Genomic DNA, 16,415 nt, shown 5'->3' with positions numbered 1-16,415 from the left:
AGTGTCTCATCAACGGCAAAGTGTTGATCGCTGGAAAATTGCCATTTAATTTTGAAGCCATGGAATGCAAGAGAGAGTTTTCCTGCCTTGTGTGGGTGTTGATAATTGATTGAAACACGTAAATTGTTGGCAGCTTTCACTGTACTGACTTTCCTTCGTTTTTCAAACAAAGAATTGCAATTTCCTTGTCAGGGTCCCAAGCAATTAGACAGACAGTGATCAACATTCTCAGTTGATAAAATACAACTCAGTGTATGCATCTAAAAAGTTCAGATCACAATGTCGAAACACACCAAGTTAGGAGTTTATATAAGCAGCACAGTTTACAACTTTGCATCCTACATTTTTATTACCTATTCATTATATTTGGTTTGTTTAATTTTTAATTTTATCATTTTCCATGTGTTAAGACTGATCCTTTCCTAAACTAGTGAAAATCTTATTCAGAACTTGACAAAAACAGATGTTATCTGCATCAGCTTTATAATGTCTTCCAAATGCTGTAGATTGTCTTCTGAAGCAAATTTAACAAAATCCATGCAATTCCTCTACTAGCTGTTACTGAAGTCTGATATTGGATTTGTAGTCTAATGACACATTCAATGAGGAAACTGTGTCTCAGCATTTTTATGTAATTTTTCAATGAATAATCATGTGATGCGGTGCCAAAAGAAAAATTCAAGAAACAGTGATTGCGAAATCATTCTTGAATATTGACATTCCAGTGTTGCCTATTTCTAAATTCAACCTTCCAAACCTACTAGATTCCTGACCGACAGTGTATTACTCTCCTGGGCAACAAAATACCTGACCATAACCTTGTCTACTGATTCTTGAACTTTGACCTTCCAAGGGCCATTGATTCTCATAGTATTACAATTAAACCCAATTTACGTGGCAACAAACACATATATGTGTATTTTGAATAGAATCTGATTATTTTACATGACTTTATTGAACACGTTTAGATGGCATGATATTCTCATTCTGTGACCATGCATAGGAACAAAAGGGGTTTGATGAAAATATAAATGCACGTAAATATTTCTAAATATCATATAAAAACAATCTGTATAAAGGCTGCACATTTAGTGTATGTTTGAAAAAATTCAGTGTAATTTATGCAATTATCCAACCATGCAAGTTGTCCCCAATAAACCCCTCTCAGATGCTCAAAATGGCACCATTCTTGCAATATGCCAGGACATCATTTTGCTTATCCAGATACTGTTTTGCTTACATACGACAACATGTTGTGTGGAAGATCACACAGAAGGACAATGAAATTTTCACACTCCAAATACAGCAATTAGAGAACAAACAGATAAAATTGAGGCTTTTAGAAAATTAATCTCCAATTAATCAACAATCGTCATGGTGACATAACTCAGGTCATTCATATGGAGGCGGCACTGAGCAACCGTTGCTATGAAAAGCAATACATGCCTCGCTGGGCATTGTTGCTGAAATGAACAGTTTGCCTTTTCCATTAACATAATTGCAATATTCCTTAATGAGCGAAATGGACAATGCACGGAGGTTATTGATCAAAGGAGCGGTATTTCAATGGACATTTAAGTTGTGCTATCTGCTTAATATACACCTCCATCACTCTCAAGAGGCTTATTTACTAAAATCTCAACAGATTTTTTGGTGAATTATCTACCGAGAAAATTCCACATCAATTTTTGAATAGTGTACTTGTTCTCAGGTTTACACAGAGGAGTCGTTAACTATTCCACATTGAACAAATTTGTTATCTTATTCTGTTCAATAGTATGGTTTCTATCACATACATCTTCAAACAGTGGTTACTCTTAGTGTTTTATGTTCTTCCAAATTGACAGCTGTTCTGCGGTACAGACTCTGATCAAAGCATTTATGTTTAATCATAGAGAAATATCCCTGACAGGCCCAAAAACAGACAAAAGAGACTGTAAGATACAACCTTTTCCTAGATCCTCAATGGCTGAAAATTACCATACCAGGAAAAAGTTCATTCAACCAAATAAACCAAGGCATCCAAAATGACATGCCTGATTGTGAGATTAAAAAGATGCTTTCTCATTTGTGAAAACTTAACTGTTCACGATGACTGCCCATCAAACATATCCTTCCCTTTGCATAAACTTCCCAAGGAGTGCACCCAGCATATTTGCAATCATCCATGAAATGTGACAATACAGACTTTCTCACTGAAAAAGTCAGAAGTCTTTAATAATAAGTCCCTGCATGAATTGTCCTACCATGATGTCAATTTCAACAAAGGCATATATGCTGTACCGGTCGTTTTTTTCAGCCATCAACTGTGCAGCAAAAATACCAAAATTTATTTCTGCAGATGCAAAACCTTCATTTGCGTTACAAAATTACCAAAGAAACACAAATTTGATCACCTACCAGGTGGCAAACATTTCAACAATTTTCTCAGCCTCATGTGCAAAGTTATAACCATAGTATTATTACTCTGATCAGGCTTCAAGGTCATTATTAATGACAGATTTCGCTGACAAAATTTACTAAAACTCAACTGACTCTCAGTCTATTTCTTGTTTTGAGATGTTCATTTGAGAAATTATTTTTGTTTCTGAAAAAACTCAAAAATCTTTGAAACTTGTTTTAACATCTCAATTAGTGATTTAAATTGATAATTTCATTAATTATAGTAATTAGTGACGGTTTCTGAAAGGAATCTTTTCCATTAGACAGCTACGTCTGTGATAATCACTCCTGATTGCTGTCAGATTGCAGCTTACTCTGTTAAAGCCTGCGAGCTAACAATCACATCTGGGGACACCGAGACATGGATCTAACACTTGCCTTTTATTTGCCCTAGCAGGTAGCTTCCAACTGCTATCTACTGATAATCTCACGTACTGACAAACAAACAGATCAGGTTGAAAATCAATACAAGATTGCTGTAACTGTGTCGGCTACTTCACCGACTCCTCAAACGCTGATTAAAATCTCACAAATGTGCAGGTAAAAAATATTTCAGAATTGATTTTTTCCCTTTTTATGCTTCAGTTGCTTAGCAATGAAAATCAGGTCAGAACCGTTAGAGAAGCATGTTTATCACTAAATTGTATACCCTGGTGTGATATAACACGACCGTAATACATTCATTAAAAGCAGCCGAGTCTATTGACTTAAATATTCTTGATCTAGAACTGCTACTAAGAACCCTAAAATTTCTTCTTGAAATATGGGATTCTGCCTTTTATTGTGAAAAGGCAATTCTCAGTGCATTAAGTTACAGTTTCTGGCTATTTCTTGATATAAACCGTAAGTGGAAATTTTACAGCAGAAAAATTCATTTCACCAGGAGATGTAAAACACCACTTTAATATGACTGAAGAAGAAAATTTGATAAAATAACTGACATCAAAGTCAAACTGAATCATTGAAGGCAAAACATAAATTTAAAATGCTCCTTACGCCGAGTTTTCAATAACTGAATGCCAGAATATTGCTCTGTAGGGCGCAGACTTGATACTGATAGCTCTGCAATTTGGCGAATACCTTGGCGGAACGTCACCTCTGATTATTTTTTTCCAGTCTGTTTAATTTCCGCAGCAATACTCTCTAAAATCCCATTTAGGCGACGCTCATATAAATATCCACAGTTCTCCTGAGGTCAAGCACTGGTGCTGCCTTGAAGAATATTGCGCTGAAAGTTATCAATTTGCCCGCTCTTTTCAATCACTTCCTGTGCTATTGATACTGTAAACATTTCATCAAGACTGGATGGAGCTTCCAGGCCTCGAGCCAATTATTGAAAACGGATGTGCTCGTGCGACTGTAGCTACACAGCCATTTACGGGATACTACTGCATCTCACGCAAGCTGAAAGTCGTGATCAAACCCAGTTACATCTCTTTCAGATCGGCATATTTTAACACCAGTAGTCATCTCTCATTGGTTGTAAACATCTTAAACATCTAGAAAGCCGCATCAATGCAAGTCAACGTAAGGTTTTTACTTAGTCTTTGCTTTCATCAAATGCATACCTATTTTATTACCCCTGTGATCACAAAGTACGGCTTTCTCACCTTCTTTGTGACGTGTTCTTGCAATATCTTACAACTTTGATAAAAAATTGTACAACTGAATTTTAGCAAAAAAATTCAGATTTTAGGAAAATGGTTTACTGAAAATTCCACTTTAGTTTTCTCCAGAAATCTTTTAAGGATGCAGTGCAGTTTTTAAATAAATTTTGAGTGGCGATCGTCCATCAGCCAATCATAAAGGCAGGAAAATAAAATCACTACTATTTGGCAAAATATCAAAATTTGAAATCATACATCACAATTTGTGTATAAGTTTATCATGTTTACAAACATTTAAAAAAAAATCATTCACTTGTAATAATTCAGATAATTCAGCAAAGTTTTCGCTGCAATTTTTGTAAACTTTTGTATCTTGGAGAGTTCCCTTGAGCAATACAGTACCAGCAAAAGTTAAAAACTTTCAGTTTTGAAGCATGAATTACTTTTATATCAATGTCACATGTTATCATGTGAAAAAGACAGTCTCACCAGCAATCATTTTGAGAATTACCCCAGATTGCATTTTTATGACAGAGCTCAGAATTTTAACAATTAAGTTGCTGATCAAAAATAACAATTCCAGCACTCTAAATTCTGCATTATTCCACAAGTTAAAAAAAATGTTTCACTTGATTTGGATTCCATACTAACCAGAAAAAATAGTGCATGTACAGATGCATTGTAAATGGTTTACAAAAGAAACTTTCGTTTCAAGGTTGCCGGACAATCAAGAAGACAAATTGTATTCAAAAGAAAAACACCGTCCATTGAATATATCTCTGAGGACACTGAGTTTTACGAGATTTGCACACCGATAGATGCAATCTCGGACTTGGATTGAAAAGACAATTTTTATATCAAACACAACAATTGAACACCAAATAAGAATATATTTGAGAAATTCAATGACTAACAAGAAAACAAATTCTCTAGAATCAAGCTGATGTTCAGCAGGCAAGAAAACATTGACCTAAAGTTGTACAAAAAGACCTGTATGCCACCTACAGAGCAATAACAAGCGGGTTCTACTGTGAACTTACAGACACTGAACTCCCCTTAAAGGTCACTTTGCCTTCAGTTTTTCCTTAAATCTGTTATAAGCATGAGGGAGCGGAGTTTAGACAAAAAAGGAAAGTGCATTAATGAGAATGGATGATTAGAAGTGGAAATCTCAATTGATGGATAGTACTGGAAAATAATATCATACAGCTTTAATCTGAGACTTGGAAGATCAGAAATTATAAACGAAAGTGTTACTGGGCGGCTTATCTTCAAGGACATTGGAACAAACAGGGAGTGAGAGAAAAGAGGTAAAAAATCAATAGCTGAATTGTGCTTGCACAAGCATCTATCAATATATTAGGGTATTGCACATTGAGAATTCACAAGAAGTCGATAGTGCCGGGGTTTTACACTGTACCACTCTCTCTTTAGTACCTAGCTGTTGCGTTGTCGATACGGCATTCAGCGACTGGCGCTTAATCCAGCATGTACCGAGCAAACTTGTTTTTTCCAAACATTTTCATGCAATTAGATAATATTTACTCGATTGTTTGCCATGTGACATTCAGGCCGATGTTCTGTACCAGGTTACATAAAACAACTGACTTTGTTATCAACACTGGTAAAAAGAGTAAGAAATACCTAGATATTTTGGTTGTAGATTTCACAATATCTCCTTCAACTTCGTGGGTGTTAAGTTGACATGTTTGATTGCATGCAATTGATCAGAAAAACAACACTACGGCACAGAAAACACATGCCTGAGGCTTACAGATGGATCATAGACTCATTCGGCCCTTGCATAACTATACTCATTGTTTTCTTAAAGCACCTAAACTACCGCACAAACACAAATTAGTGTCTTTCAATTATAGCTTGCTGTCTATTTTTACTTTCTACAATTTACACAACTCCACTTTTAATGTACTTCCTCCTTGCTTTAAAAAAATATACCTTCAAGCTTGTCATTCGGGGATGTGGGATTGCAGACACATGAATGCTAATTACCATCACAGGAAATACATAAAAACCACAGAAAGAAGATGAGATATTTCTCCATTGATGCAGTGGAGGGGCAATATTTGACAAATGAGTACACACGTTTACATACTATTTAAGAATTTTCAATGATATAATTTTAACCTGGTACCATGGTCACTGCTGGAGTTTCAGTGATGTGGTCTTGATCACTTGCGGACAATGATAGAATCGAAATATACCCTAGGTTACACATTTAGCATTGACTTTACCCTAAATCAAATCACATTCTAGTATTTCCATGGAAATTAATACAGTGAATCCTGTCTCAACCGAACCCTGTCTAAACTGAAAACCTGTCTAAACTGAACCCTTTTCCCAGTCCCATTCCAATAGAACTCTACGGTTAAAGGACCTCTATAAACCAAACACCTCTCCAAACCACACAATTTTCTCAGTCCCTTTAGGGTTTGGTTTAAACAGGTTTTACTGTATATGTATATGAATGTTTTGGGTTGGGAGTTAGGATACATATACGAACATTTTTCTTCCATCAAATATTACATCTGCTATGGTCTTACTGAGTGAACTTGGCCTTGGTAATAATTTTCAGCTTGATTACAAAATGTTAGGGGGTGCAGATATGTTTAAAAGTATTTTGTTTTTCCGTGTTTTTCGGAAAAACTAAAGAAACAGAAAAGATGAATAGTGTATGGTTAGAACAAAGCCAATGGCCACATGCAACTACAAACAAAAATGAAAATTCTGTGACTTTCAAACACTGTTACTTACTGCTTCACTTCCTCGCTGCTCCACACCGACTCCAACGGCCGAACTTGGCCTCTTGCATTTACACCGGCACCACCATCCATTGTCTTGTGCGTAGGCCGTAAAAACAAGCACAGGCATGTATAACAGCGTGACCCAGGCTTCCCATATTTCAATTTCACCTGGGCTCACCCATATGAGCACAACCAACATCCATACATAGGCCCACATTGACCACGCTGCCGTCAGAAGGAAAACGCCGAATTCCCGAATCTTTTTAACATCCGGCGACGGGACGGAGACAATACAAATTGCAGTTATCATAAGAAGGTTAAACGCAGCACTGCCAATGATAGTGAAAGTACCAAGAGCATCTTCTGGCTCTGTTGTGTCAAGCCTTTGTAAAGTTTCAACAATTGAAATCAAAATCTCAGGCGCACTACTCCCAAGCGCCATAAGTGTCAAATTAGCCACAGTTTCATTCCACACGAGGATTTGTCGTTCCACACTCTGTTTGTTTTCCTCGTCCCAACGGACCACAGTCTTCTTTTTGCTGGTGATGACCTCAATACTGCACATGAAAATATCGCTGATAATTGCCACGCCGATAAACAAGTAAATCAGGGCCAAAAAGTAAAGTGCGCCCCGTAGCCATATCGCCCATAAATTCTCCGCTGGAAGCAGGAGCGGGCTCTCACAGTGTCGCTGGCCATCTTCCAGGATCTCAATCACGTAACCACGTGAATAGTTGCTGTATATCCACCGCATGACTGGTATTTGTCTCTAAAGTCTGTAGAAAATGCAAGAAAATAAAAGATAGACAAATTGGGCTACATTTAACTAACGTTTACTAAAAAAAGTGAAAGATATTTTTCACTTATTTTGGTCTCTCGATTGCACCATTGCACTTATTATGTGTCCTTGAGATCAGATGAAAAAAAAAATTTTCTGAATCATCATTACTTTTTTCTTTGGCTGACATTTTGCTAATATCTTAACACTTATACACACTTCATTAAGTCAGATTTTGGTTGAAAGATGAGTGAGTGCTCTCAAGGGAAGTTAACTTGTCTTCATCATTTCTGAAGAATTTTTGAATAAATTTATAATCTGAGAATTTTCTCATCTCTTGTTATTGTTACGGAAACTGGGCGACAGGATGAACTTGCTGTTTTATTCACAAAATATTTTCAGCGTTGAATGAGTAACTCCATGGGGAAAAAAACAATAAAATTTAGAGAAAATCAAATATTAAGATTGGCTTTCTCAATGTACAATTTAAAAGTAACAATATCTGGCATGTATACCAGAATACACACACACATTTCATCTTTCAAATATACATCTTTGAAATGGACATTTTTGTTCAGTGTCGGGGGAACAATGCAAATAGTCACAAATTGTTTGATTTGCAGTAACTGTCAGGATCCAATCAGCCGTTTTTTGCAAACAGTGCTGATTGGACGTCTTTATTTCCATGACAATGTCATGTGATTGGGCTGCACAAAGTTCTGTGAAAGCCTGCCAATTTCAAAAGGGGAGCTTTTTCACAATGCACTGCTATCAATACTGCGCAATTTCCGGACAAATGTTGCAAATGATCAGACACGCTCCCGCTAATCGTTTTCATCTCGATTGCTTGTTTTTATTGGACTTCGGCGACACGGATGAATAGACAGCCTTGGCGTGGAACAACCCTCTGTCACGCAGCCAACACCCCCATCAAATGTGGAAACAAGGTGCTGTGAATTGTACCTGCAACATCTTTGAAACTCCACAGTGATGAGGTGGCGTTCCTGTTAAAATATTCAAGTCGTCTGTATACCTGACCGCAATGAACCTTGACAAGCGAACAAATGTGTCAGCACTCTCCGTCGGCAAACATTAAATAGTAATACAACTTCTTCAAATGCAGAAAAAAATTCAACTCAATATTCAATACTTTATGTTCCCATCTTGTGAGTTTATTAAGTCTGATCATGACTTGCATGACAAATGTCATTCGAACTTCAATATATTTTGAGAAACTGTATGGGCTGAAAAAATATCTTTAGTTTCCTACAGTAATTATCATTTGCCAGGGACAGAGTCACAAATGACACCATATTATTATTTCATTCAAATATGAAAGCTTAGATTAGACAATTAAAAAAAACCCCACAAGCATACCGAAATAAATAATTCTGTCACTTTTTGTCATGGTGACGTTGTCAGGCTTATTTCAAAAATTATGTAAACAGAAATTCATCAGAAATTACACTACCCTCAGAAAGGCACCAAGACTGTTTCACAAAAAAAAACCCAGATCGTTTCACCAAATATTACATAAAAGTGCATCGACTTTCTGCCAGAATGCATACTTACCTTCAAAGTTTGAAACACGAAAGTGAGTTATATAGCGATAAAAAAGTGTTAACATGTTTATCTTGAATTGCCTTTGAGTGAAGTTACATTCTACAACCTGACATAGTGAAGTAGAAGCTTGTACCAAAGACTGTTCTAAAATGGCATTTAGTATTGCTACCCTGAGAACCGGTGATTTATTTCATTTTGCTCATTTCGCCATCCAGTTGACCAGAATTGAGAAGAAAACTGAACTGCGGGTATAGGCCTACAGTCACATGATGCCAATCTTAGAATCTATCTGAAAACTCCGCGTCATTCCGTGGAATTATAATATATTCTCGACCAAAAATGTACCCTTTCCTTTGCCGACTTCGTGTTAAATACCACTTTAAAATATCCCGTGACGGTCATTCAAATATGATTCCTAAACGACCCTCTTTAAAGTGATCTATGATGATTCGACTTCAACGTCGCAATATTTGGATAGAAGCCGTGGATTTCCTTATTGTTTCGATGCTCGATGCAGTAATTGAGGCACTGGGTGCGCAGTTTGATCAACCACGAATCTGAACATCGGATTTCAACTATTTATACCACAATTTTGATGTACGAAAAAAGATCTACTCGGCAGCGAATAAAAAAAGAGCCGTAGTCATTTCGCCCTCCGAAAGAGGACCCCCACTAGCTTCTTAATAACGTGAACAAGGCAACGCAGCGCAGAACAGAAGGGGGTCTTTGATTCGTCTGGAGGGAACTGCTCGACACGTAGGTAGCAAACCAAAAAAATGCTCGTTTTGACTTTTTTTTCAAATAATGAGTCTGGTGAACGATTACGGGCAAAAATTGGCGTCACACTAATGTCAGGCACTTAAAAGGTTCTCAAAGGAGACGTGTTCATTCAATATATTGCATATAATATATCTAGCTATACTCCCTGTGTACAAAATATACTTCAGGTTTTGCAGAGTAAATCGGAAACAATAATGATATTGGAGAAGTATCTTTGATGTTTGTCGTTACACCGTCGAGAGCTAAATTCTCCCACTTCAGATGTTCAAGCCGTGCCAAACCGAAGCTTAAAGGTAAAATAACTCTGGGCTCGAGTAGCCAGAGCTTTAGTCAGCACAGGAGAAGAAAAAGTTAGACTTTTTCCGCTAGATTTTTGAAAATTGTCTGCGAACTTCTCATCCATGGCTACAAGTCGGACATGCGAAACCCACGAGCATTTGCAGTGAATTTACAAACAAGAAATATCCTCTTGTGAAAACTGGATAGGAACGAAAAACATCTACCTTCTTTTAATATACGGGCCCAACGACCCGTTACATGTAATGATGCAGGCGTATCCCAATGTAGGCACACCTGCGCTGGCAGTGAGAACTTTCAGCACAGAGGTTTTTCGTCGCCCAAACAAATGATTTGTGGTTGAACATCAAACCGCGAACACTTTGAACACCGTGTCGCGGTATGAATTCACACCTAGCAATACAAAAAGACACTTTAAAATGGCAACAGCTCGCGAAGATCAAACCGGTCCCTGGCGACCGCGATGGGTCGATGGATAACGGAGTATTTTGAGTGAAAGGGGCTGTTATACGTCACTTTCGAAGAAACTGTAAAATTTGGGCCAATATTGTAATTGATCATGTCTAGATTAAGATGAAATATATTGCTTTCTCGGTGGATTGGTTGCCACTACGTGACTTTGCAAACATGATGCTTGCGTCTGGGGTCTGCGCGCCGAACAAAGCAGTCTCATTGTGTACGGTACCGTTATACATGCACACCAAATAGCGGCCGTACACAAATGGATGGGTGATAGGGCTTAAGCGATCACCGACGCCCAAACACCTGCCACGCCATGCCATAGGCAACGGGAATTATGGTGCAGTTCCCGAAGCGATCCAGTCAAACAGCCGAAAAAGTGAGCTCGGGAGTGAATGGACATACCTCTCTTCCAAGATTATTGCAGATTCTCTCTTCAAAAGATCACGAGTAGCATTTCCGAAGCCGTTACATGTCCAAGGCCCGACTGGGAGCGCATAGCAGGAGTTGCCATCTTTAGTCGTCACACGATACGATGAAAAAACAAATGGATAGTCACCGGGAAAAGTTTCGATCCAGTGCACTAGAAAACGTCCCCATTGTCTAGATTTTACCGAAGGTTACAGAGTACGTTGAGCGTCTTAACTTTTGTCGGTACTCGGGTGGTCGGAAACCGCTACAGTTGGTGAGATTCCCGCGAAATGTATCTTCCTACGTTCGCTGGAGCCTTCGCCGATCTGTTAACTTAGTACTCTCACTTTGGACGGCGGGATTGTTCTTTCTTGGCAAGGTTTTTCACGCCGTCGTCTTTCTCATTAATAAAACATGCCCTCGGTGCTATTATGATGAGCTTTACAAAACATCGCCATTGGAAAATCAAACAAGAGGCCTTACGTTGAATCGCCTGGCAACAAGCCTCGTAATCAAAGCTATCTGTCGGACTGCCCTACAATAATGATGGCCGCCTATGTCAACTTTCACTGCTAATTTACATGATAATTGTATCCATAGAAATGACGTCACAGTCAATCCCTGAGCCAGAGTAACAGGGAAAATCCATTTTGATGGACGGTCGACGGGAAGGGGAGCAGAGATGAGCCCTTTTTGCATGTATTGATCACATACGACATAAAAACCCAGCCCGCCAAAACAGGCCCAGGTGTTATTATTGTTGCTAGGGTTGGTAAAGAACAGTGAAACTTGGCCAGTACTACACTACAGTTAAGCTTAGGCCTACTACTGCGGTAGAGAGTTGAATCTTTGGATATCTAACAAACAATTACACATACACACACAGTTTGGGTTGCCCATGCAGCCTACACCAAATTTCTCATAGGATATCTTAAGAAATTCATTCAATGTAGGCCAATGTGCACCGAACATGTAACATTTTGTTCTGCCGGCATGACCGCCAATCTGAAGAGATTTATATATGGGCTCATATTTGGACATGCGTGAATGTCACTTCATTTCCTCGTAAAAGCGCACCTCGAATATACTGAATATACTCTCGTTTTCGGCGCGATTGTCCTCGTATGGCGATTAACGACTTCGCATTACGCGTATGTATTTGCCCAACAAAGCGCCCGGATGCATTTCCTATAAAGGTAAATAATGATACAAGAGAGCAATTCACACGGGCAAGGTGAGAGAGATATTCATCATACAAAACATCATACAAAACATCCCGTAATTGGGTAACATGATAAACCATATGGACAACGAGAAGGCTACCCCGAGACATTTCCTGACGACAGAAGGTCGTTTACGGTCACACATCTGCGGTAACGACTTCCCCGACATATGAAACTCAACTTTCTGCCAACCTTAATAAATGCATTTGTGAGAAGTGTATTTGAATTCACCAAATTCGTCTGCCAGTATCTCAGTACTTTTGCAGAAGAGTCTCTATTTCAGGACCATATCCAGAAGAGGCTCTGATATTTTCTAAGTTGTTCTTATTGCTTTGTGAGATGATTGAAGGTATGAATATAAAATTAAGACGAACTTGCACGACAGGACTACTGTCTGTGAACGCGTACCACGCATGAGTCAAACATATAAGCACCTCGCATAGGCCCGTATCAGACGTATTCTCTAACAACAGGTGGAAAGAGACTCGAATGAATGGGAAACATCACACGCAATGAGGTGGAGACATGTAGCTTTTTATTGGTAGGTTTGATGTCCCTAGCAATGAGAATAAACACTTGAGACACTGTACGCACTAAAATTCCGGTGCACTGCAGTGCAGCTGGCATTTTGGACTCAACGAACAATTTTCATAATTTAGGTAAATCTTTACGGTTCCTTTACCGAGCTCGTGTTTGGTTGTCATATTTACCTGTTTTCGGTACTAGAAATGTAAAAAAACTGAGACAATATTTCTTCACCCACACAACATCCTAACATTTATTTAAATTATAAAAAAATAAATAAATTTCTGAACATCAAACCGATACTTTCATTTTCAGTGACGAAAGATTTTGTTTGTATATCAAATAGCTTTCTTGTCTGTGCTCAGAATATTTAAGTAGCTTTGACACAGCGCGATATGGACATCATTATTTGCATTTGACGAATGACTTACGGATTGAATTTCAGCCTGGCTACACATTATTCTAATTCATTATATTGTTCATCAATGTCAACAGAAAATGACAATTTGCCGTCTGATCCAAAAATTATCCACAAAGAAGTGTATACATCCTTTCTTGTTGAATTCAATTCCAGATTTCGTAGATGAAAACACTATATTTCTCACACTACACATCACTGTTGTCTGAGGTATCTTAAAAACGGATATTGGCTGTGAAAGGTGTTTTGAATAACGATTATCTCCCAATCATTCTTAAATCTTAATTGCAATCTTAATATCTTTGGAGAGGGATTTTAATAGTATTATAAATTTCCTGATAATTTACCACCATGGGACGATGAATTTTGAATCATACAAGGAGTACCACGCGTGCCAACTATACACGTCGAGTTCCTGCAGCTCCGATGTCACTCAGTCGGTGATAAATATGACGTTGGTCGTTTAAAAGCCTCAGAATGCGGAGTTAACATTTAATTTTGTTTGGAGTTGGCGTGTTATTGAAAATCTAAATTGGCTTTTAGAGCGGGTTTGTTTTCTACGAGACTACTGCTCTCTTTCAGACAAGGCGGCCCTGTAATTTCCTCGTTGTAGCTTCGTTGTGAGTGTTGTCGACACATCTGTAGCCGCGCTTTTCCGTCGTCCCATTTCCACTGCACTATAAACTTTTTCTCCGATAATCAACCTCATTTAATTCAAAAGAGAGTCTGCCCGTCGCCAGGCCTACATGAAAAATGATGTGTAGTTTAACTCGACCTTCCCCGCTAGACGCTCGTGATCTACAAACTCGTTTTGGTATCCTGCGCGCGGCCAAGGAACCGCGTAACCATGGTAACAGCGTAGGAGTTTGCGGAAGCGGGAGGAACGTCGTTAAGCCCGTGTCTAGGAGACGCGTTTCACAACATGGTTGTTATTGAAAGTTTTCAGCAATGATACATAGGAAAGGAGGAGTACACGCGTTCATTTTGCTCGTCTCTCATAGAAAACTTGAATCGGGTGGATTCCCCCTCTAGCTTGGTATAGCGATGCAAGGGGTAATGATAGTGATTACATGATTACTGAATGGGAAGAGAGCGATCTCTTGTCGCATGCAGCCATCACGATGCGGTGAGATGTGGGCCCTTTGTCAGGCAAACAGCACTCTCCATTACAATAACGTGTTCTTTGTTGATATTATGATCTCAATTATCGCCATTTAATGCCACTGCCAGCATATAGCATCTGTCTCACGATCGCCTGCATCCCCCTTTTTTGTCCTCATCTGCAGAGCGCTGAAGTCACTGGCGCCCACAATCTGTGATTCATTCACGTAGAGAGCCGATCACTCTAGTACAGCGACCACACAAATGAAAATGTAGTTAACAGTATGCATTTGAGATGCTTGTCCTTCATTTAACTTTGGCCTACATGATTGTATATGCAAAGCGCCTATTTCCAGCTTATTCCATATTGAGATAATATAATATATGATATTCAACGTATGTGACTGTTTTTACGACCCAAAATATTAAAAATCCAATTAAGTGGTAGCTTTTGAAATGCAATACGTTTTTAGATGTTCTTCGATCGACTGCAGAAAATTCATGCCTTTTCCTGTCTATCGATATGCAGTTCTCCGACAGAAGTTATGTTCCGGTGCGACTTTCACATGGAAGGTATACTTCAGTTCCTTCTCCAACGCGTTTCTTAACTTATTTTTTATTGAATATGCAATGCACAAGAACAAATATGTTCCTTTTATGGACATTTTCTTTTGTTTTGGTGTGTATATGTTGTGACGTCGACGCACATTTTGGCAACTTGAAAATTGTTGGAGAACAAGCCAAATTATTTTTTTTTTCGGTTATACGCCGGCGTATTTTTTGACTTGACGAAAACGATGAACAAGTGACAGGAGTTGCTTTTATCCCGTCTCCGTGCCACTTTCGATTAATGTTGATCAATCATATACGTCGACACAGATACATTGCTAGGTTCATATCGAAATCGATTCGAAATACCTACACAAAGTGATATTACATTCAACACCGTGAAATAGGAAAGCTCTCCAAATCATATCACCCATCGAAAATCTAACCGGAATTACAATTTGCTTTCGAACATACATTTATTGAGAGCCAGAAAAATACACCTTCACTCACCTTAAAATACAGTCATTTCCGGGATGTCGTTTTCGCTGTTTATACGAAATCGACAGACGTAATATGTTCGCCTGTTATTCCGCACGGTGTCATTTCGTGATATTTATCTCCTACGTCAGTCTAACATTTTCCTCACAGGGTCCAAAATACGCACACGAAACATTTCCCTGTTATCAATTTTTACACCATATCGTAATGTTGTTCTGGCGCACGACGACAACTCTACCCGCGTACAGCCTTTGGTTTCAGTAAATGAAAGTACACGGGTCGACATGGAAACTGACAACATGCGGTAGACGTGCAAGGGAAACGTGTGTTGCTTGGCTAATATCATGAGTTCGCGGTGTGACACCAGAGGGCGTTCTTATCAACACCCGGATTACCTGCATAATAGCCGCGGGCACGCGTGTATGAGTTTTCTTTTTTTCAGCAAGAGGGAGAGCAGATAATTGCTAGTGCAGAGTCAATCCTATGACTTGTACTTATGAATATTCAAAGGAAGGCAGACATGATTATCTATAATGTGGCATGCAGGCCCCTCACAATAATATAGTCACGTATAAATCACAGAAACATATCGATCGAAGAAGATAAAATTCACAACACGTCCAAATGTAAAAAATTGTCCCCGGAATTGTTACTGCTGCGAATGAAAAAAAATACAAGATACTAGAAACCAGGGCTGAAGTATTCTAATAACTATGAATGCGAGAAAACTGTGCCTATAGGTTTTTTCGATGCCATCGATTTGTCCAAGAAAAAGTGCCAGAACCTTGCTGTCGAAAAATTGCATATCGTGATTGAGCTCTTCCAGTATATGTATCCACTGCCAACTTTGGCACTATTTCTGTGTAATTGCATTGTGATACAAGGAGCAAAAAATTTAGAAGTGTTCTTCAAATGTAGTTTTTTTGTCTATTTACACGAAAGTTATAATTAAGTGTCACTCGTTTTTCTTTCCATGAAAAAAACGTTTTATTAACGAACTAA

At 38.5% G+C, this 16,415-nt stretch overlaps 1 protein-coding gene across 2 annotated transcripts in view; it reads right to left on the bottom strand.

The window, feature by feature from the left end:
• LOC139121788 (sodium/calcium exchanger 3-like) overlaps positions 1–15,750 on the bottom strand; it is a 90,480-nt gene extending 74,730 nt beyond the window's left edge. Inside the window, exons 1-2 of one of the 2 annotated variants that reach the window (XM_070686948.1) lie at positions 15,426–15,750; positions 6,822–7,587 (exon numbers count right to left, since the gene is read on the bottom strand). In XM_070686948.1, coding sequence (XP_070543049.1) covers positions 6,822–7,565 — 744 coding nt within the window. In that variant the 5' untranslated portion in view covers positions 7,566–7,587; positions 15,426–15,750. Of the gene's footprint in view, positions 1–6,821; positions 7,588–11,093; positions 11,628–15,425 lie in introns of those variants that run through there. The other variant, XM_070686947.1, reaches the window with a different exon arrangement.
• Positions 15,751–16,415: the final 665 nt, after the last annotated feature.

This window comes from Ptychodera flava, chromosome 21, assembly GCF_041260155.1.
Source record: "Ptychodera flava strain L36383 chromosome 21, AS_Pfla_20210202, whole genome shotgun sequence".
Lineage (NCBI taxonomy): Eukaryota > Metazoa > Hemichordata > Enteropneusta > Ptychoderidae > Ptychodera > Ptychodera flava.
The sequence above is the reverse complement of the archived record's forward strand: the minus strand, read 5'-3'. Positions and strand labels throughout refer to the sequence as shown.